Below are 22,214 nucleotides of genomic sequence, written 5' to 3'. Positions count from 1 at the left end.
AAACCAGACATGGTGAAGCAGCATTTAGCCGTTATGCTGCACACAACTGGAACAAAGGTTAAAAACATTTCTCTTTTCATGTGCTTATACTGTAGCTGAGCTCTTTTAGAGAACTTTAAATCTTAAATTAGCACTGTAAGTCCTCTTATTTATTCTAATACAAATCAATATTCAATGCAGCAAACTCATTTTATGCTCTATTTTAGTCTAGTTTTTATATGTTATATATTTTCCGTTTCCAACTCTTTCTGTTAAATGTTTTGCTTTTATGTAAAGCACATTGGTATGAAATACGCTAAATAAAGCTGCTTAATTCTAACTCTCAGTGGGTGCCGTAAGAATATGATGCAATGGGCTTTTCTGCTCATGTCTTTTAACGTAAATGGATGGAAACAAATGTGCAGAGCTGCTAGCAGGCTGGCTGTGGTCTCTTTGTTCTGTTCGACCACCGTGCCTTTGTTTTGACAATATTAGCCAAAATTTTTATTTATACTCTGGAGAAAACATCCACCCAGGAATCATCTCTGTACGGTTGTTTGTTGCACCTGCTTGAGCCTCTGTGTGACGATTATCATAAAATACTGTCCTCCAAACTTTGCACCTGGTGCTTATTTGTTAAAATAGATTCCAAAATGCTCCGAGCGTTGTCAGTAGTGCTGAACTGTTCAATTATTTCCCCGAGTGCGAGCCTGGGGTTTACAGTCACTAATGAGGTAGCACTGTGTATGCGCTCTGTGTTTTTTGGGGATTCATATGATTATGCATCATTTCAGGACGGGTTGTTGTTCATGCATTTTGCATCAGTTCCCACTCTGGCCATGTTTGTAAAGTTAGTTCAATCCCCTCAAACAGGGAAATGGATTCATTAATGGACATCAAACCCATCAGATGGGATAAGACCCTGTCAGCCCCCACGGTGATAGCAGAGATATAACACTTGACAGAGAAACCACCAAACACATTGAATATGTTGGATAATGAGGGCTAACAAGGACGAGGCACAGTGTGATGCAGCGTCACTCCGCCAAGGCCAAACAATCAATCACTTTTGTTCTTAAGTTTAACTTTGTTTATTCATTTATTTATACTGATTCGTTGTTCGATCGCTGTTACATCATAAAGCTGTATGGCTTTACATGATTATACAATGAATTCACGCAGCTCCTCTTTCTCATATTGATCTACAGAACAAACCTTTTCTCTTTATGCTGCTGCTGCTGCTGCACTAATAGCCTATGTGTTAAATTGAACCGTAAGCTGCCCTGCTATCCTCTTCCTCTATTGTATATATTATGAAAGAGCTGAAAAAGGAAACGTGTCCTCAGATAGAGTCACATCCATATATTTCCTCTGTGCGTTGGGGAAGGTTTCCACTGTGGTGTTTCAGCAGGCAGCTGGTGTCCTGCTGGTGACGCTCTGCAGCAGCTGAGCCTCTGCACTGAGCACTAATCCTCCTGGTGACCTGTCGTGCGTCCCTTTGAAAAGACGAGGGTGTTAACTTTCGACGTGAAGCAGAGTGATTGATGATAGATGATAGAGACAATCGTAATGGAGAAAACATTTACAGTTTACAGTTGTGTTTCGACTTTGGGACCGCTGCCAATCAGATACTGTTACAGATTCACATCTAATATCTTGAAACAAATGTATCTCTAAATCGATATCTTATTGATATTTGACCTCAGCAACTTCTTATGTTTGTATAGACAAGGAAAAGTAATAAAATGTGTTAATTTGTGAGTGCTAATCAATGATTTTGTTGTTTGGACAGTTAGATAGTTAGTTAGCCAAGCCATTGTAAGCTCATAGTAGCCTGTAAAGGGTCAGAGTTTCCAGCTTTCACAAAACAGGAGTGGATGTATTTTGCTGATCGAATAATCAATTTGAGTCGTTTTTAAGAAAAAAAAGTCAAAATTCTCTGATTTCTGCTTCTTAAATGTGAATAATTCTGGTTTCTTTGTTCCTTTATGACAATAAACAGAGTATCTCTTTGGTTTGTGGACAAATCAAGACATTTGAGGACATCGTCTTGTGGTTTGGGAAACACTGATTGACATTTTTTAACATTACATTGACCAAACAACTAATCGATTAATCATTTAAATAATCGACAGATTAATCGATAATGAAAATAATCGTTAGTTGCAGCCCTAGCCAATACCAACAATGTCTGTCAATTGCATGATAATCATGCAGACAAGCTATTCAAATTGAAGTTTTTATTTTAAACATAAATGGAAATTTTTTTTTAATGGTCTAATCAACCAAAAATGTTGGATTAGACTGTTGCGTAGACGTAAAGGACATTTACAAACAGACTTTACCTGCACAAGCCAGCATCAAGATGGAGGATGTGCATGTTGGCTGTTGGGGAACATGACCAAAACATAACTCCAAATGTGTCTGTCATCCACACATTGCCGAGGAGAAGGGAAATAAAACCTGTAACGGTTGTCTGTGTGTCACTATAAGGACAGAGTAGTTCACACTCTGCTGACACAGGAAGGTGTAGCTCAGAAATGTGATCAGATGAAAACGATATATAATATAATGGAAAAGTGCTGATTCGGTGAAGATGCTGAGCCTGACTCATGTGTGCCGTGTCTGGAAGTCTCTCTCCGGGCTTCGCTGCATTTAGGAATTACTATGGCAACACCCGGCGTTGACGTTCAGATAGAAAAGTGTTTCAGTCGAAGCTTTTATTTTCATTCAGCAGGTTTCTCATGACATCTTGACATCTTTCTCATACAAATATGAATATTCGGTCTTTGAAATGTTTTTTTCAAAAGGATTGCCATGTTTATCGACAATAAAAAAGAAATAGATGTGGTTGGTAGGTGCAGCTTTACTGTCAATAGAGGCACTGTGCTGTATGTCATCTATATAAAACACTATCACTATAATACAGAGAGGCTGTTTCCACCAGGGTCCTCACTCAGACTTCTCCTCTTCACCTTCCAGAGAGCCTGAGGTGAAGAATTCATTTGCTGGCTGCTTCAGGATGCTGCTGCATGTTTATCACTGTGTGTGTGTGTACATCCCAGAGGGGCTCCATCTAGGGTGGATGCTGTGTTGCTGTTACAAATGATCCTGTGGGAGACTCACTGACAGCCAAGCTCCACATGCCTCATCACCACCACACACACACACACATACACTCGCAGAAGGACAAACACACACAAACTCAACTCCCATCACGTTGCTGCAGCTGCCCACAGTGAGTGAAGCATGTTGGTCCCAGGGTAAACTCCCACTGCATATCCTGTCAGCTCAGAGAAAGTGTCAATCAGCTTGTCCAAGTCAGCTAAAGAGATGTGTCTACGCCAGCAAAATGCACTCTACACGCCGTCCTTGTCCTTCACCACTTCTGACAGCAAATAACACTCTTCTTGCTTGGACAATTCTTTTATTGTACTTTTTTCCCCCTTCTTTCTTTACTTTATCGATCAAGGGTGGGGGATTTTGCTGAGCGTGTGTGTACCATTTCTCCACAGTCCCCCATCTGGGATCTGCCCTAGTACAAACACACTCGGTCTTTGATTCTAGACATTAGAGGTGAGCCAAGGTAAAGCTCAATAGAAGTGATTCAGTTCTGCAAAGTTAAAGTCAACGTACTATCTCCAGACTGCCATATTGTATACAGAGGCCCACCTGCCATCTCAGAAACACTGAGAGCACTGGGCTCTCGGCCTGTGACATCTTCAAGCTACTTACTGACACTGGGCAATTGGGTGAATCGGCAGGTATTGATTAGGTGTTGCTCCTGAAACCAAACGCTTGATATAAAATCAACGCTTATTTGTTTGTAATCAGAACTGGAAAATGTAAAATGATGCATAGGGGTTCATAAAGGCCACAAAATGTGTCAGTTTAAAAAAAAATTATTGACACAAAATGTTCATTATACACACACCCTTTTCTCCCTCCCTGTTTATCTATGAACAGCAGTAGTACAGTGTTACTTTATTACATTTAAGATGTATGCAGGCTATTTTATATCATGATTTTTTATTTAATTCATTCTAAATCACTTAGTATTTCACTAAGGCATACAACATAGCAAGGCAAACAGAGGCAGCGCTGCTGTTTGATAAACCCTCGGTCATTTGCTGCCATCTTGTGGAGTCTTGGAGGAAACGCAGCCGGTGATATTTGATGTGCGGCGAAGGAGAAAATATCACTTAAATTAACTCAAAATTAAATGATATTAATTAGTTACGTGTTAAACTCCGTTTGAAACTCTTAATTATCAGTTTGACATTCAACATTATATATCTTCTGATGTGAGCTGACGTAACTGGTTTCCAAACTGCGCAGGAGCAAATTTGTCCCTCGTCACTTCCCGTTGTTTTGGTTTTTTCCCCTTCATGGTAAAGCGGACGTGCGACTTGACAGGTACGGACAACATGTACTATTCACTATATAATCCCATTAAGAAAGTTATATGTGTATTTAATCATGTAGATGGTTAGCTCATTCATTGCTGAAGTTGTTCGGTATTGTTTTAAAGTTGTTGTCATGTCGGGAAATAAAGAAACGCGTCTGAAAAGAGAAAGTGTCCTCTCTTGTTGACCGACCATACCAGCTAGCCAACACCGCGCTAACACGAGCAGCTAGGTGTTGTTTGTTTTGAACATTCAACTTTCGTGTTTTTGATAATGTGTATCTATAAAAGTCCACCTCTGCTGTCGGTCAGTGGATTGTAACTTAGCCTCATAATGCTGCTTTTACATCCGTGTTGAAAGTGCATGCAATCATTGCATCATGTGAACAATGTTAAGTAACTTTAACTAGCAAACTTGCAGTTAGCTTGTGTTGTGTTGTTGTTTTAAATATGTAGATTGTCCTGTATTTCAACGCTTGTCTTTGTTGATCCCACAGGTTACAGAATAAACGCTGAAGACTAGACCAGACCATAATGTCTAGTAGTGTAAGTGACATAACCTTCCCACAGAGCTGCTTGAAACTGTCACCACCAAACACAGCTTAAAAGTTTGCCAATTTAAAAAACGTAAACTCCAAAAATACTAGTACAAAGTGTCTTACAGTTTGTTCTTTATGTAAATCTTTATTTATAACTTAATTTTATCCCTTTAAGTCATTCTTATCTTGTGGCAGTGTCGGCCTGGTGTTACATGAGCTGGGCATGTAGCTCCAGTTATGTACCATAAACAAACAGGAGTGTGAATCTGTTTTCCACTGTGGTCATGTGTATTTAAATCCTCTTCTCTAAAGTGTTGCTTGCTATAAACAGAAGGTCTTGTCTCCCTGTAGGTGCTGTGTGGTCGGGGCAGGCTAGTCTTATCTCAGACCGCTGCCCGCCAGGCGCTAGCTGCTCTCAGGGTCGGTAGGACCAGGACCTTCTCCGCCGCCAGCTCAGATGAGCCGTACATCACTGTTTCACCCACAGACTCAGGTGAGTCATGGTACCACACTCTGCAGTTGACAGCAGCTTTGATCTTGGTCTGAAGAGGACTTATGGTTTACATTTTAAAGGGATACTTCACCCATATCAATAATTCACCAATTTTCTACTCACTGTCGTGCCAATGAAGGGTTTGGAGAACTTTCTGAGTTATTTTGGGTGAAGCGTCCCTCTAATTTTTTATTTCGGTTTACTTCCTCCAGTAGTCTGAGTTGTTGTTGACATAGAAAACGTCCTCAAATATTCATGTGGTGCCTCCTCCAGGACCCAGGACTGTGTGGCCAGATGAAAACATGGGACCATTCGGACCTCAGGACCAGCGCTTCCAGTTGCCGGGTAACGTCGGGTTTGACTGTCACCTGGAAGGCATGGCGGACCAAAAGAAGGCGCCAGTCCACAGGACGGTGCCCGATGTGCTCACCACAACAAGCAGCATGGAGAGACACCAGTTCGTTCTGGCCCAGTTTGTCAGTGAATTCCAGGTAAGTAACTTTTTTAATAGTTTTTTACTCTGTAATATTAACAGGACACACTTAGCGTTGCAGACACTGAGGTCATCTGTTGGTTTTTATTGCTTTTAGCTGTTTATATATAAAAAATATGAATGCATGTATTTCAGAGCAGCAAAGAAGGCACTGAAAAACATTTTATAATATACCGTAATGGAACAGTTTATTGGATGAATACGTTACCATTTGAAATGATAAAACCTTTATGAAGTTATAATATCTAATAATGGTCATAATAAAACCTTACTATACATTTTAGCCTTTAGTCTGTGTTATTGTATTGTAGTGCATTTGCAACGTTTGCTGCTTATGAACAACTTTCTGCATGTATCAGGCTCAGACATAACTTCGAAAGAGGTTTCTATTATCATTTTTTGTATTGCTTGTCAGTATGGCATGTTGAAACCTGGATCTCTGTGTGTATCAGGGAAAACTGGGTCCTATATCCACGAGAGTCAACAAAGCGGAGCAGTATTTTAACCAGACGGACACAGACTGCTCCATAAACTCCTGCCCTGAGCTGTTAAGAAAAGGTAAATGGAGTTGTCCTGTTTTAAATTATACATAAGAGTATTTATAACCTGAGGTCAAGGCAGCTGTCGCATCCCTAGTGACAAAACTCTCTGTGTGTATTTTTGTGTGCCAGATTTGGAGCTGTTGTTCCCCTCGGCGCCCGCTGCCTCCATCACCGTAGTGACGGTCACGCAGAGGAGCGGCCTGCGTGCGGAGGAGGCGGAAGAGCTGGACAGAGATCAGCAGCTGCACAGAGTGAGTCCTCTGGTGCTTCATCTCAATGTTAAAAAACGTTTTAAGATGAGTGAACATGTGAGATCTGACACGGCCGATTGATTGTGCTTCCTCTCAACTGCAGTTTGTGAATGGTGCTAAGGAGATGTGTTTCGCTCTGTGGACCGCAGGATACTGGGCGGACTTCATCGACCCTACAACAGGAGCAGCCGTGAGTTTCTCTTTGTATTAAAGGGATAGTTCAACATTTTGGCAAATTGGCCCATTGCCATAATCCCTATAGCCTTAGAAGTAGGTTCGTTATCTTCATTTGTTGGTGCAAGCTATTTTTAGAACAGCGGAACAGAGCTGCAAGAGACGCTACGGAGTCTCATGGGATTTCTTGGTTTCCCTCATCAAACTCATCAAATACACAATCCAACAACTCCAAAACGCTCTGGTGGACAAGTTGTGACCTGGACATTCACCACGCTATGAGATAATAACACAACGTTATAAGACAGAGTTGTTTTAGAGGTAAATTCATGCCTTTGCCTCGAAAACACTCGGAACTCTCGTAATGTTCCGTTATTATCTCATAGCGTGGTGAAATCCCATGAGCCTCCATAGCGTAGCTCTGAGCAGCTCGTGGCTCTGCTCCACCGTTCTAAAAATAGCTTGCACCGACAATTAAAGGTAACAGACCTACTGCTATGACTATAGGGATTATGGCAATGGGGCAATTTTCCAGAATGTTGAACTTGTGTTGGTTATTTATTAATAAAGAATACAAGGAGATTTTAGCCACACGGTTCCAGCATTGTGACTTGACTTAACCATTGTCATGAAGCGAAGATAAATAGAATGATAATACTTTACTGGGCACATGGTCAGCAAGAACAAATAAAGGTTGGGTTGAAAAGTCTAGTTCTAATCATTTCCCTGCTGCACTCAGTTATTCTTTTTAATAGAAGGTGAATAAAAGCCTGCTGAGGTGAATTATAGGGGCTATTTGGAGGATATTTAAAAGACTAACGTTTGATTCCCTTCACTGTATCTTCCAGTTCTTTGCATCTCCGTCGGGTCACGCCACGCTGCGAACAGAGGAGGACCTGGGAAATTCTGGCTTTCACATCGAGGTGTCGGGCTCCTGCACAGTTATCCGTCACATCCTGGGAGGAGCGCCTTTATTTGTGGGGACTGTTTTCACTAATGCACCGACTCACAGCGCTGCTATCGCCAGACTACAAGGACTTTCAAATGCACTCGATGACGAGGAATAGGCTAGTTCATGTTTTACACCGAAATACAAGGCCTCTATTTATGGTTTGAAGAAGCTTGGCAGTTAATTTATAGTAGTGTTGGTACAGTATGACATACTATGTATTGTATCAGTGGAAGGTCGTACGGTAAGTTTGTCTTACTGTAACAAAAGTTAGTATTCAAAGGACTTTTTTAACCCACTTTATCCTGCTCTGCATCCAGGGGGAAGCACACCCAGAGCAGCGGAAAATTCACAATGTGATATTTATATTTAAGAGGTCTGGAGGTCACATTTTAAAGGACGGCGTCATTATGTTTTATATTAGAAACATGAATATGACATGGAAACTTTCTGATGTACCCAGACGGCTGATAGAGATTAATGTGAAAAGATCCAGATGCGATCACCCTGACATTTAAACAGGTCAACTCTTTCATAATTGTATATTCAGTGTTCTTTTCTCTCTTGATATGCTGCACAAACATATTGATACTGTTTGAATTGAAGCACTACAGTTGTGTCAGAACTGCTGAATAAATAAAGTGACTTGTCGTCAGGCTGAAATAAATACCACCGTTTCCTGGAGCTCCTTGACAAATTTACAACATGAACACACTCTCCACTCTACATGGATTTACCCAGATTATAATGTCGCTGATTTGCAGGTTCATAATGAATGGTTCTCTCTATTTATACATGTTATATGTACGTTAAACTTAACTAAAACATTCCCTGTTCAAAGACCAATGATGGTGCTATTCCATCAATAAGATTTTACAGCCGAGCTTAATTTAATTCTTAATCTAGAATATTTAATCATGATTTTTGACCCGATTGCTGCATTTTGAAGACTGATTGTGTCAAATTAGTGCGACCACACTGTCTCATTGCAGCTTTACTTCCTTGGCCATGGCCATGATGGATTCATTCATGTTCATGTTGGTATTTATACCGTATTCTTATTTTATCATATTTATGTCTGTCTTTAACTGTTCATTTTTATTCACAACAGATCTAAAGTGTTTTAATATAAAAACCTTGTATGATCCCGTCACATTTGGACCAAGGCCACAATTTCAGGCCAGCTGCTCCCCAATGACGGACCATTAAAACCACATTACAGTCATAACATCAATCATAACATCAATTGAACAACTCTATTCAACTTAACAAATTTTCTGAAGAAACTTAATTTTTTTTTCTTTTTTTAATTGTTTAATTGTTATTTCGGTGGGAGAAACTGGAGCACCCAGAGAAAACCCGATGTCAGCATGGGGAGGACATGTAAAGTCCTCACAGAAACCTCCCTGTGAGGCCGTGAACGTCCACCGCGCTTTTTTAATTGTTGTTATTTTGGTGGGAGAAACTGGAGCACCCAGAGAAAACCCGATGTCAGCATGAGGAGGACATGTGAAGTCCTCACAGAAACCTCCCTGTGAGGCCGTGAACGTCCACCGCGCTGAGCTTGCTCTTAGGAAGGACGTGTTCAGGGATGGTTCAACTACTCCATCACAAAAGTCTTTGGAGGACAAGTCGGGACGGAGTAGAGTCTTTTCTTTTTTTCTTTTTTTTTTTTCTCTTTTTTTGTCAGACTTGTCACAGCGGACCTTTGTAATGAAGTAGTATTTAATTGAGCACATCCTTTGTAAGAGTTTGTATTGTTTTCTTTTTTTTTTCTTCTTTTTTTTCAAGGTTAATACTGGCGTATTATTAGATGTAGTTGATGCACATGTTAAAGGTCTTCCTCAGGAGATTGGTTACTGAAGAAAGCATCCTGGCGATGACGGGTCGTTTCTGCGTCTTTGTTGGTCTGTCGTTCTCGTCGTCGGTGTCGTCGTAGTGAAACTCTTCTACGTAGGTCACCTCACATTTGATTTTTTTGGCAAAGAATTTCCTCACGTTTTTCACGAAGCTGCTGGTATTGTCTTTGTTCTTCTGCAGCTGAGCTTCTAAAGTCTTCACCACAGCCTCCTCAAAAGCTTTGTCCTTGGACACCATGGCGACGTGGAGCAGCCCTGCTGATCCAAACTCGCGGCAAAGCTTCTTGAAAATTGGGATGTGGATCTTTCCAACCTTCCCTGGCAGTACGATACTTGGTTTTTCCTGAATCCGTTCTCCTAGACGTGTCACTATCCTCTCAACGTTCACGCTGACCAACGGTGTGTTGGTGGAGTCGGTGATGCGCTCCACCAGCTTTGAAATGAACACCGTGAGGAAGGTCTTGTCCGGCTGCAGCAGCTCATATTCATGGCTGGGAGAACGCTGTCTGTGCTGGTGGTGTCTTGGCTTCCTTTTGTTCTGTGTCTTTGCTTTGAACGCAACTGGTTCATTGATGATTTCCACACTTTCCAACGCTGCTTCGCCAGAAACTTCGTCCTCGCTGTCGGCCTCGCTGTCGGCCTGAGCCGCCGCCGCCGCCGCCGCCTTCTTCTTCTTATACAGACATACTGAGCAGCCGCTGTCCGTACATTCTTCGTCGGTAATGAACTCTTCTTGTTCTTGTGAAGTCTCACTAGAGCTGGAGTCGTCAACTGGCACTTCTGTTGCACTTTTCAGTATCTGTGCCAGCAGATACACCATGTCCCTGTGGGTGGAGTCATCTAGATGTGGCTGAGGTGGAAGCTCCTCTGGTTCAGCAGGATCTTCTGCCTGACCTGGAAGCTCTCCTGATTCTGCCCGAGCTGGAACCTCTTCTGGAGATATGCACGAATCGATTTCAGCCAACATCTCGTTCACTCTAAGCCTCACCTGGGAAGCAAATAAATTCACCAGTCTTTCAGATTGGGGCATGTCGTGTTCTACTCCTAGCAGTTCAGCAAAGCTACGGTCAAAGGAATCTGCAATAGCGGCTTGGACATCTTCGTCCGTCAGCCACTCGTAGTTCCTGACAGAGCATGAGAGTGTAGTAGTGTCGATGGGGCTGCGGGAACGAGCCGCATAAATCCGGGACAGTTTCCATTCGATAACCTGAGGTGTCACAACGTTCAGGATGGTGACACCGATCTCCACTACAAGTTCTTTGCACATGTCGGTCAGCAGGCCGATCATTTTGACGGTGATGTTTCCCTCAAACAGAATCATCCATTCCTTCTGCGTGATTTTGTTCATGTACGATTCAAAGATGGGGAGGAAGAACTCTTTCGAGATGATGGGAACCTCCAAATCGCTGCAACGCATTTCTCCAGATTCCTCTGCTGAATACACATCGAGGGCTGAATTTTCCACAAAGGGAAAGTCTTCTACTGTCGCCATTGTTGGTGTTTTCTTGAGGCTTTAGTAGTTTAGAAAGTCTTGAGTAATTTCAAGAAAGTTTTGAGTAATTTCAAGAAAGTTTTGAGTAATTTCAAGAAAGTCTTGAGTAATTTCAAGAAAGTCTTGAGTAATTTTCAGAAAGTTTTTCTAGTATTTCTTAGAAAAGTCTCTGTAGATCTCTCTCTGTGTGTTGGCTCAGTGAGAAAGTGACTGTCAAGGCTTTGACATAATAAACTATAAAAGGAGAGCTGTGACGTCAGAGCTGTAACTTCACAGCACACACGTGTATGACGAAACGGAATCCACATAGATAACAATAGAACGCGTCATAGAGAACTGTGACGTCAGAGTTGGAACGGAACGGATCAAAAACAGAATCCGTTACGTCCGACTGTGACGTCGCGGCGCGCGCACTCACAGACACGCGCACGTTCGCTCAGATTTGTCAATGGCGTAGGTAGGCTATCGATCGATTTTTTTTCTACAACCAATAAAGCGTAATTGAACTGACATACTTAACGTGTTATTGCATTGATCAGATCCCTTCAATCAATTGGATTGTTTTACCACAAAAACGAACCACCATTAAACACATTTAAATATATTTTTTGCTGTATCTTTGACAATAATTACACAAGGTGCAAACTGGGCTCTTGCTAACGTTTTAAATGGCAATGCAAAGTAGCTACAACATGGTGGGCTGAGGCATCCAACTGCAAGGTAGTGTATAAAAAAAAACAGATGAAAATTGAGTTTATTATTTCAGTTTATTAGCAAAACTTACTAAAAATCAATTTTAACATAAAATTCACACTGATAAAAAGTAATACCAACTTTTGAATACTGTTACAATGCCAACTCTAAGCATAAATAAATGGATTTTGGAGACAGAATAAGTTTTTAATCAGTTTGAGCATGAACAAATGAGCACAAATCCCAGGTATCAGGAGTTTAACAGGATGCTGATGCTGATGATGTTGCTCATCACTGCAGGATGAAGCCTCCAGCTGGAGCTGACCAGCGGAGAGGTGGAGGTGAAAACAGCGCTGCTCTCATTCCATGGCACCAGCATGTTACAGATGTTCCCCTCGCAGCAGGACGAGCACACCTGTCCAGGGACATTTAAATGTTGAGAAGACGTCCTCAGGTGAGTAACAGGTTTATATATCCATCACACATAGCCTACCTCCTTCACATAGCCATTATCAGTGACGCCAGCACAGCCAGTAAACCGACAGTCATCCAGAGTGGCACACCGCTTGGTCACAGACACACTGTCTCCGTGGTTATCCATCATGTGGAGTGTGTAACAGTATCTGGTATCTGCGGGAGCACAGCAAGCCTTAAATTCTGCATTATTTTACACACTGTAGAGTTTGGTGTCCAACTCAGTGATAATCAAATATAATCAGATGAGATAAATCCACACCAGTAAGAGCTGACAAACCTTTGGGACAGTACACATCTGGTGCCCAGCGGTTGCACTCATAGTTGTCTGCAGCGTCTTGACATGTGAAGCATTTGAAGCCACCAGGATGAGGTGTAGCTGTGGAGGACAGACACACCAACACATCTAAATCTACAAATCTACAAGGTGTTACTGTTTAATGTAATACAGCCACAATAACATAGCCGACCTGTGTAATAGCCAACAATAAAATAGACCACCAAAAAGTTAATTAATAAAAACAAAGGTGGGGAACATAATGATGGAATTCAATTCAGATAAATTTAGCAAAATTAGAGATATATATTCTTGTTGTCATCCAGATGTTGTGACATCTGAAGTCATCTTTGTGGTGCAACCGCTGCTTGTTGGGGAGGTGCTCTCCATGGTGCTGATCCTATAGAGTTTGTTTGTTTTTTTCTGCCTGTGTGCTCACAGTTGCCCCTGCTGGCAGGTGTGATCAATAATGTTCAACCTTTCCATCTTACTGCTATGATATCAACCAAACAGCAGCATGTCTAGATAGATGGATCCAAAGCCTTTAAAATGTTCAGTTCTGTGACTAATATATTATTCTTATGCCAGTACTTGACGGATGCAGCAGGATGATGTCCTTCATGGTGAAGTCCCGCGACTGGACAGCTGTCAGCCAATCGGCGATGTTCGTCATCAGCAGGATCCAGGCCACCGCTGGGCAGACCTCCATCACCGGTCTCAGAAGTCTTCATGCACTTATAGGACCTCAGGTTGGACGCTGAGGGAGGGAGGGATGGAGGGAGGGGGACAGAGCTCAGCACCACACAACTGCATTCAGTGCACAATCTGTGCTCGATCTCTTTCATTTCTAATCTGCATTTTAATATAGAGATGTTCAGTGTAGCCTACTTTTTCTTTTTTTCCCTAGGAGGTTACAATAAAATTATATTAAACCAGTGTATGCAGCGTGAAAAGAAAGAAAGTAAGAAAGAAAGGGGGTGTTGGTGGTGATGCTCCTGCTGTGAGCTTCCTTCATTATTTAAGCCTGAAAAGGAGCCCTGCGTGCCAGTGCTAACCTTTAACTCTTAGCAGAGAGTGTGAAGATGAATTTCCCTATGGGACAATAAAGGCATTCTATCTATCTTCTATCTATCTATCATCCAGTACTGGATTTGTATAATTACATGACAAGGACCTGGAAGGTATAAAGTTAGTAACATTTCAATCGTGTGCCCCTGTTACCCTATGAGAATTCAGCCTTCAGTCCCTGTTTGCCATATGGTTTCCTTTCTGTGATGCTATTGGTCCTCCATTAGCGAAGGCAAGTCAGCATTATTCTGACAGGTCTGCTCAGAGAGGAAACACTCCTCTCCTGCTGCACTATAGCATAAATGATTTTCTTATCATTGTGAGACATAATATTGAAATGCGTTTGATGAATCTTGACACCAACTATTTTCATCAGCTCAAGTCTATTAGTGACATCTTCACGTGTTGGGTTGCTTCCTGTTCCAGTCTCTGACACTCTCTTGACAAACAGTCTTTGTGGATTTGCTCAGATGTCAGTCAGTGGATTAAAGGGCAGATGACCTGGTTTTTACCCCTGAATTGACATCAGTGCAGTTACTTAAGATCAGCTTTGAGTTCAGCTGCCTTTCACGCTACTTTATCCCCAGGCCTTGTGCTGGCTGTGTGGTTGTAAATGCTTGTTTTCTTTGCATTATCCATGCCCCAATAATGCCGATCCATGTCTTCGCCACAAACACAGTAACCATAATGAACTATATTCTTCGATTGTACAATGAGGAGCCGACAAAAGGAAATGTATGGAAAGGGAAAGACAGCAACAAAAAAACCCACTAGGAACTTATATAAATAATTAAATAGGATAAACACAGAATAAAAATGATTATAATAATGTATTTATTTAGCAAATAAACGTCACATTACATCCCTAATTAGATCTAACTCAACCTCGAATTCGGGGGACCATGTACTGAAAGCTAAAATAGATAATTTGTAACTTTGAAAAGTTATTATATATTATTTTTAAATAATAAAAGCCTCCTCTTTAGATCCATGGGAGAAAGTAATGAACACAATGTGAAAGCAAACAGAAAGCACCATTAGCTCAGCTGCTCAGACCTGCACATGTAATATTTTAAAATGAGCTTCCAGGACAAAAGTACCACAAGAGTCGAGGCTCTGCTTAATTACGCCTTACAGTATTATTTGGAGGGATTCAGAAAAGTCTTTCACTCCTAATGATATTCTGTACGCTCAAAGGAAAACTCGAGATCAGCTCTCCACGTCTGAGCTGCCTGATGGATGCCTGGTCTCGTCCAGAGTAAAAAAAAAAAAATCTGAGCGTGAGAGCAGGGAGGCAGGAGTGGAGGGATTATAGGTACAATAGCCCCCTGTTACAGCTGGGGAGGGATGGAGATGGAGAGGGTTTATATCAGTGTGTGTTAGATCAGCACCAGTTCATCAGGTCCCTGTTAAAAGAGACCACTCAGAGCTGAAAGGAGCTGGAGGAGAGCAGGTCTTAACTTTTCCTGTCTCCCATGACGACGCTTGCTCGTCAGGGTAATTGCTCCCTACCTGTGTTTTTACTTTACTTTACTTTAACCTCAATGTCTCAGTCGTTTTCCAGCGTTTTGCTTCCCTGTTTTAAAGTTTTTTTTTGTTTTTTTTTCCCCAGTGAAGACTGTAACTTCCAGATTTTCCTACGTACGTCCATCTCCTGGTTTTTGGTTTTCTTTGGACCCCTGCCCTTTGTGGACTCAGCTTCTGCCTTCCTGTGGTTTTTGGACATTCTTAGTTTGTTAAGCGACTTCCCTTCACTTATCAGCGTCGCCCGCCTGTCTGCATTTGGGTCCTCCATCCTGTTCCACTGCAAACTTTCACTCAAACTTAACACTTTTTCTTTTTTTTTTCCCTTTATGGAACAATGTTGACGCAACCAAATAGTGTCATATTTTCTCCTCTATTCTCATATCCTGGAATTTTTTTTTTTTTTTAAAGCACAGAGATTTACACTTAGAAATACTGTTAAGTGTAACAACAACAGTGCATGTGGCCTCCTCTACCCGAGATAAGGTCGGGTTTATCTGCTGGTGGTTTCCATGTTGTTAGTCTCTCGTCAGAAGTTCAGAGGTTGAGTTTTGTTTTACACAAGTATGTTTTACAGCGTCCTGAAGGGCAGTGGGACATAACTCAAGTCGGTGTGATTCACTTCTCTCCCTCGGCTCCACCTATCCCTCCCTTCCTTGTGTGCTGTCAGAGATATCATATATTTATGGCTGAAAGGCCCACATGACTGAAAAAACATTGTAAATGTCAAGACATCCACCTTTATACTATATGGAACCTGTGAAATGTGCAGAAACAATCCATGTCCAAATATTATTCAACATTGTTGAGCCAACATTTTATAAAAACAGAGCAGCAACAACCAGTACAATCCAATTATTCATTACGTAAAAAAGGAGGAAGGTTGTTCGAAGTGGACATTAATGGCTTCCTTCTATCACGGGTAGTTAATTGAAGACGCTGCATTGAAAAACCCTTTAAACACAGCAATCATTTCACTGTCAATTTGAGCCAGTAAATGTTAAAACACTTTGCCATTAAAAGGTGTTTGGGCACATACACAAAGGGAACAGCGCCACGCCACACACTAATAATAAATAAACAGGTTAAGGCTGCATCAGCTGTAAGCACTGGTGTAGCTCCATCAATCACTTCCACATCCTAGCACATAACATTTTACATATTATATAATATGAGTACAATCAAAAAGCTGTGTCAGTCTAATCAGACCATACTTGAGTTGAAGTGTGCATTTCTGCCAGTTTTTCAGGGACAATTTGTCAATATTGTCATCATGGCATAATTCACATTTAATCTTTCAATATATTTCATACCTCTGTGGTGTATATGTTTATCATTTATATGTTCTGTCAGGTTTAAACCATTCTCATCTGCTTTCCAGTGTGACACTACACTGCTACCGTAAATGACAGTTAGACTGTATCATACTGTGGCCTATGTCAGCTTTACAAGGAGCTATCCACAAAGCCAACACTGAACGCTCAGAACTTTAATCTGGAAGTGATCTAATAATGAAGCCATTAACACCCACACACACATTCAGGGTGACACACACAGAAACCTAACGTGTCAGATGTGAGCAGTTTAATTGCTCAGATGAAGGGTAATGGCTCCACGTTGGTCATGCGTGGCTAAGGAATACTCTATCCAGATTTAGGCCACCAGGGTTGTCTTTGAAGTTCAGCCGATGTCCAGCAGCTCAGTACTATTGACCAGACACATATGGCCGGGGCTCCACTTCTGTCATACAACTGCTTTTTGTTTTCAGGTCTCCACCAAAGTCAGAGGTGAGTGGCTGCAGCCAAAGAGTAACAGTTAAAGTACTGGTCTGTTGGTAGGAGCTGTGGTATCGCTACATGTAAGCATGCAGCACTGTGGATAAAAACAAGCTGAGCTCAGGCTTACATCACTAAGTCAGTACTTGACTCTTTTATTTAACATAGATTATTAAAAAGGTTAGGCCAGGAGCTCTGCATAAATACCTATTGGCATAAAGAAGTAGTGCCTAAAGTGAAAACTCTTATGAAAACTAACTAATGTGACTGATGTAACTGAGTGAAAGTGATAGATGTAACATGATTATATGACATTAATTAACCACGGATTAAAAGCAGCATGTTTATTAGAAGTGCAACTGCTATTAAGTGCATGATATAACTACGAGAGCGATCAACCAATAAGTTTGCATCATTCGTCACAAACTGCACCGTCACATAATAAGAACATTTAATATGTAACTCCCTGCAGCTGTAAACAAATGTGTAGTGGAAGCAAGCTGCATATGAATTATTAACACGCAGGGCACTCATATGTGTGATTAAAGAGCCAAGCTGCATGCTCTGCAAATCTAAGCCACTACACAATAATTAAAAGGCTTGAATAATTAAAATGCATAATATAGGCTACTGTATGTGTATGTGGGCCAAACCCCGGCGCTGTAAACACTTGCTGCAAGCTTGTAGGTGTTAAGAGTAATAATAATCTATAGGGATGCTCTCGCAGTGATATTTTTATATTATTAAACTTGTATTAAACATGTATTTCGTAACCTTAAACCTTAATTAGCCCATTTAAAACCCACATGCACTAAGCCTACAAATTAACTCCGATTTGATCTTAAATGAGCGCCGTTTTCGGGTGATTATACTGTAAAACAGCATTAAAACTGACTTAAAGTTGACCATGCAAACACATCCACCCTCTACGTTACTTTATAATGCAACTTACCGGGCCGTGTTTCCTCTATGAGCCCGCAGGAGAGTCACATACTCCGCAGATGAAAATCCACAAACTATCGTGAGCAGCGGAGGAGGGGAGGGGGCTGCTGCGTCACAGCCACGTCATTAATAAATAAATAAATAAATAAATGTCTGGTCACATTTTCTGCACGTTTTATGAATCTGGTTAATAAATACAGGCCATGTAAGGACTGGATTATGCCATGCGAGCTTTATTGTGAAGTTTAAAATAACTAAATGAATAAATATAGCTGGTTTAATGTCTTTGGTTTACATCTACAGTACAGGAATGATGCTCCTACAATATGCAACCAAAACACCCTCATTATGGATCACTGCTGCTCTCAGATATGTAAATAAAAAAAACATGCTAAAGGGATTTTCTCATGATCAAAAGAGATCAAGGCTAACCTTCTCACGAATTGCATAGCCTAAAAGGACTTCATTAATATTCCTGTAGTAAAACCTAGTATGTTGCAGCCATGAGTCACAGGCAGCAGACCTGTCAGGATGTGATACCCAACAGGGCAGTGGGGAGAGGGAGGTAACAGCCCCTCAGACAGAAACCCACAGTCAAACAGAGGAATTCCAGGAGCAGATGCACACCATAGACTGATGCACACAGATGTGCAACATAATAGTGAGGGACAGATGGCTGGAAAAAAGTTGAGAAACACACAGACTGCTCGGATGACAAAAACAAGCAAACGACTCATGAGGTGAAATGAAGGGATGAGGGGGCAGTAACAGGTCCAGATGCTCTCAATATTAGTTTTTGGGGAGTGGCCTATCTATTTGTATTGTTTTATTTATTTATTTATTTATTTAAGAAGTTCATTATGATATGCACAATAAAACAGCACAATTACGAAACAATAACGCAAATTATTATTATTTATTATGAAATTATGAAAAAATAAACTGAGTTTAGAAAGTAAAAAATACATTTATTTTTTATTATTATTTTTTATTGTTAATAAAAACAATTTTTAAAAGGGAGTGTAGTGATTTATGTATTTGTTATCTTTCTTTCTTTGTAATTCTCTCTGTCTCCACCGGTGGTTGAATCCGGAGCCTGATTGCATGATGCGACCGACCGCCATCTTTGGATCCAGGGAGGTGTGCAGCAGCAGCAGCAGCAGCAGCAGCCACCACCACCGGTCCACCGTCCGCTTCAACAAAGTTGGCTGAAATTATCGCTGCAAACAAACACCTATTCGTCCAAGTATGGCTAACCGAAATATGCAACAACAACCGGGCATGCAGAGCAGCAACTCTCCTCAACCGGCCAGACACGGAGCCGTCTCCCCGGCCGATGAGCAGCACACGTCGAACAAAGACAGCCCAGCGCCGCCGCCGCAGCAGTCGTCTTCCCCCGGGTCAGAGCAAGCGGAAGACTCCGGGGATGGGAGCAGCAGGGAAGGCCCCGCGGAGATGACCCTGGATATAACGAGTTTTCGGAAGCCCGGCGAGAAGACGTTCACCCAGAGATGCCGCCTGTTCGTGGGCAGCCTGCCGGGGGACATCCCGGAGGAGGAGTTCACCGGCATGTTCGCCAAGTACGGGAAAGTTAACGAGGTGTTTATCAACAGAGAGCGGGGCTTCGGCTTCATCCGCCTGGTACGTAGCTACAACACACAGCTGGTTGTTTTTACCTTTGTTTGTTTGCTTAATTAACTCATTTTTCATTCATTTTAATTTATATCCAGCAGTGATGGGTATTACGGCGTTAGCCTACTATTTTCAATAACGAGTAATCAAAAAAAGTTACTGTTTCCCCCGTTGTAACGCCGTTACAGTTACTGACAGTTGGAGAAAAAACACGTTGATTTGGAACTAACCAATCACTCAGTATTCCTCCGCACAGGAGCAATACTGAGTTGGTTAGTTCCAGATAAACACGAGGTTAGGGGGGCGAGTCCAAGCAATTTGACATATTTAAGCATTTTATTTAAAAAATGTAACACAATTGTTACTTTTCCTGGTAATTAGTTACTTTTATAATGTAGAAATTCAGTTACTAACTCAGCTGTTAGCTATGTTTAGCCATGTCTCATATTTACAATAAGCTCACACTTTGTTGTTTTTCTGTTATGAGCTGTGTATTTACAATGGGGCTCAGTACATGTTGTATTTGACAGAACAGGCTGATTGATAACCCTTACGGTAATTGATGACCCCAATGTGACAAGTGATGTGACAGAAGTATCAGGCACCTGGGCTAGATGCAATACCAGGGATTGCTTTGTATTGTACTGGCTTGTGGGTAACACTTTGTACACATACTATTAAGCATTAGTTAAGCTCTAAATACTGAATTAATCATTTATAACGCATGAATTCATTAGTATGTAGTTTATAAACACAGTTAAAAATGTTTTACTCATCATTGATAAACACTAACTGTATTTATAAACTACATACTAATGAGTATTCATGTAAATGAAGAATTCAGTATTTATTAATGCTTAATAATGTGTAGTTACTATAAAGTGTTACCGGCTTGTGTAGCATGTAGCAAATGTAGTAAAATACATGACATGTTATAACTACAATTTGTGCATTTGCGTACATTATGGCCTGCTCAGTTACTTCATGTTTTAATACAGCTTATTCTGCAGCCTTTATGATTGTCCTAATGTTTTACCCCTCATCCTCCAGGAAACCAGGACACTGGCAGAGATTGCCAAAGCTGAGCTGGATGGGACAATTTTAAATAACAGACCAATCAGGATTCGCTTTGCCACACACGGTGCAGCGCTGACAGTCCGCAACCTGCTGCCTGCGGTGACAAACGAGCTTCTGGACCAGGTAGAGTGGACTCCCTTGTCTCCTTGTCTCAGCTGTCCAAGTTTGATTGTTTGATTTCTGTGGAGAGAGATGCTTCACCTAAAAAAAACACCTTGTACCCTCAGGCGTTTTCTGAGTTTGGGCCAGTGGAGCGGGCGGTTGTGGTGACAGATGACCGCGGCCGTCCCACTGGGAGAGGCATCGTGGAGTTTGCCAACAAAGCAGCTGCACGTAAAGCCCTGGAGCGCTGCACTGAGGGGGCGCTGCTGCTGACCACGTAAGGAGTGTGGGGTGATGTGGTTTTGGCTGGGATGGAATAAAAGCATGGGGTTGTTAGGTATTGTGATGTTGTCATAACAGCAACTAACTGCCAGATGAAATGGTTCTGACTGTTTTGTCCTCCCTCTTTTTCTCAGCACACCGTGTCCAGCCATTGTTGAGCCCTCGGAGCACTTTGATGATGAGGAAGGCCTGCCTGAAAAACTGCTGCAGAAGTCTCCAAAGTACTATAAGTAAGTTAAAAAAAAAAGAGGTTTGAGGTGACCTTACAAGTACAAAGGCACATGAAACTGATTTGTTTTGATGAAACTGTCTCTTTACTCCGATTTGTCTCTCCTCAGGGAACGAGAGCAGCAGCCACATTTTGCCCAGCCGGGGACGTTTGAGTTTGAGTACTCGTCTCGTTGGAAAGCTCTTGACGACATGGAGAAGCAGCAGAGGGAGCAGGTGGACAAGAACATTAAAGAAGCCAAAGAGAAACTGGAGGCTGAGCTGGAGTCGGCCAAACACGAACATCAGCTCATGATGATGAGACAAGGTAGGAAATCAAAGCAGAGACAGGATGCAGGATGTGGATTGTGATAGTTGTGGTTAGATCGTCCATCCAGACTTGATCCTCATTAATATTCATGTCAATTTTCCTCCTTTTTTTCAAGCTTTCTAATTCATGTCGTCCATTTTTTCTAGATTTAATGAGACGTCAGGAAGAGTTGAGGAGACTGGAGGAGCTTCGCAACCAGGAGCTGCAGAGACGAAAGCAGATAGAGATGAGGTGTGTGTTTTTCTTTCCACCTTTCAACAAGTCATGAAGACAGAATTAGATTTTTTTTCAGGTTTAAACCAATAGTTTGAAGTGGTTTTGTCATTGTGATGTGATGAGTTGTTTGTGTCTGCAGGCATGAGGAGGAGAGGAGGAGGAGGGAGGAGGAGATGATGAGGCACAGAGAGCAGGAGGACCTCAGACGCCAACCAGAGGGATTCAAACCCAACTACCTGGACAACGTGAGTACAATGAGAAAGCAAACATGCCCTCAAACATGCTGAAGCTCGTCCAGTCACAGACACACAACCGTTCTCTTAACTGGCTATTGCACCAGCAGACTTATTTGATCTTTATACATATTAACACATCAGAGGAAGAAAATACATTAGAGTAAATGGTGAACATCAACAGCTTATAAATGTATACTAATAT

General features: G+C 41.6%; 3 protein-coding genes across 5 annotated transcripts in view; 2 read left to right on the top strand and 1 right to left on the bottom strand.

Moving 5' to 3' along the window:
* The window catches only part of pspc1 (paraspeckle component 1), a 188,878-nt gene that overhangs the window by 159,414 nt on the left and 7,250 nt on the right, over positions 1 to 22,214 (top strand). The window contains exons 2-8 of one of the 3 annotated variants that reach the window (XM_083992110.1): positions 19,084 to 19,570; positions 20,612 to 20,761; positions 20,866 to 21,017; positions 21,157 to 21,252; positions 21,361 to 21,557; positions 21,707 to 21,791; positions 21,916 to 22,021. In XM_083992110.1, coding sequence (XP_083848236.1) covers positions 19,178 to 19,570; positions 20,612 to 20,761; positions 20,866 to 21,017; positions 21,157 to 21,252; positions 21,361 to 21,557; positions 21,707 to 21,791; positions 21,916 to 22,021 — 1,179 coding nt within the window. In that variant the 5' untranslated portion in view covers positions 19,084 to 19,177. Of the gene's footprint in view, positions 1 to 19,054; positions 19,571 to 20,611; positions 20,762 to 20,865; positions 21,018 to 21,156; positions 21,253 to 21,360; positions 21,558 to 21,706; positions 21,792 to 21,915; positions 22,022 to 22,214 lie in introns of those variants that run through there. The other 2 variants (XM_083992111.1, XM_083992109.1) reach the window with 2 other exon arrangements.
* Positions 4,355 to 8,486, top strand: mmadhca (metabolism of cobalamin associated Da). Its single transcript, XM_083985962.1, has 8 exons — positions 4,355 to 4,395; positions 4,882 to 4,930; positions 5,275 to 5,416; positions 5,690 to 5,907; positions 6,362 to 6,467; positions 6,581 to 6,702; positions 6,806 to 6,892; positions 7,725 to 8,486. Exons 2-8 carry the CDS (start codon positions 4,919 to 4,921, stop codon positions 7,941 to 7,943), a joined length of 906 nt encoding a protein of 301 aa, XP_083842088.1. The 5' UTR covers positions 4,355 to 4,395; positions 4,882 to 4,918; the 3' UTR covers positions 7,944 to 8,486.
* Positions 12,085 to 17,973, bottom strand: LOC311000554 (ly6/PLAUR domain-containing protein 6-like). The gene is made up of 5 exons (XM_083991293.1): positions 17,940 to 17,973; positions 13,212 to 13,377; positions 12,624 to 12,722; positions 12,363 to 12,499; positions 12,085 to 12,284 (listed from the first exon to the last, which is right to left on the bottom strand). The coding sequence occupies exons 2-5, from the start codon at positions 13,327 to 13,329 to the stop codon at positions 12,120 to 12,122; spliced, it is 519 nt and encodes a 172-aa protein (XP_083847419.1). The 5' UTR covers positions 13,330 to 13,377; positions 17,940 to 17,973; the 3' UTR covers positions 12,085 to 12,119.

This window comes from Trachurus trachurus (genome assembly GCF_905171665.1).
Source record: "Trachurus trachurus genome assembly, chromosome: 2".
In the NCBI taxonomy this organism is placed as follows: domain Eukaryota; kingdom Metazoa; phylum Chordata; class Actinopteri; order Carangiformes; family Carangidae; genus Trachurus; species Trachurus trachurus.
This window is presented reverse-complemented; position numbering and strand designations above follow the sequence as displayed.

What these genes read in the sequence shown, in the direction of transcription:
- mmadhca (XM_083985962.1), top strand. An exon ending in AGTTTGTCAGTGAATTCCAG is followed by an intron (nt 5,908 to 6,361) that starts GTAAGTAACTTT and finishes TGTGTGTATCAG; the next exon opens with GGAAAACTGGGTCCTATATC. An exon ending in CCCTGAGCTGTTAAGAAAAG is followed by an intron (nt 6,468 to 6,580) that starts GTAAATGGAGTT and finishes TTTGTGTGCCAG; the next exon opens with ATTTGGAGCTGTTGTTCCCC.
- LOC311000554 (XM_083991293.1), bottom strand. Translation starts at nt 13,329, where the DNA reads ATGGAGGTCTGCCCAGCGGTGGCCTGGATCCTGCTGATGACGAACATC. An exon ending in AGATGTGTACTGTCCCAAAG is followed by an intron (nt 12,500 to 12,623) that starts GTTTGTCAGCTC and finishes GTGCTCCCGCAG; the next exon opens with ATACCAGATACTGTTACACA. An exon ending in ATAATGGCTATGTGAAGGAG is followed by an intron (nt 12,285 to 12,362) that starts GTAGGCTATGTG and finishes GTCCCTGGACAG; the next exon opens with GTGTGCTCGTCCTGCTGCGA.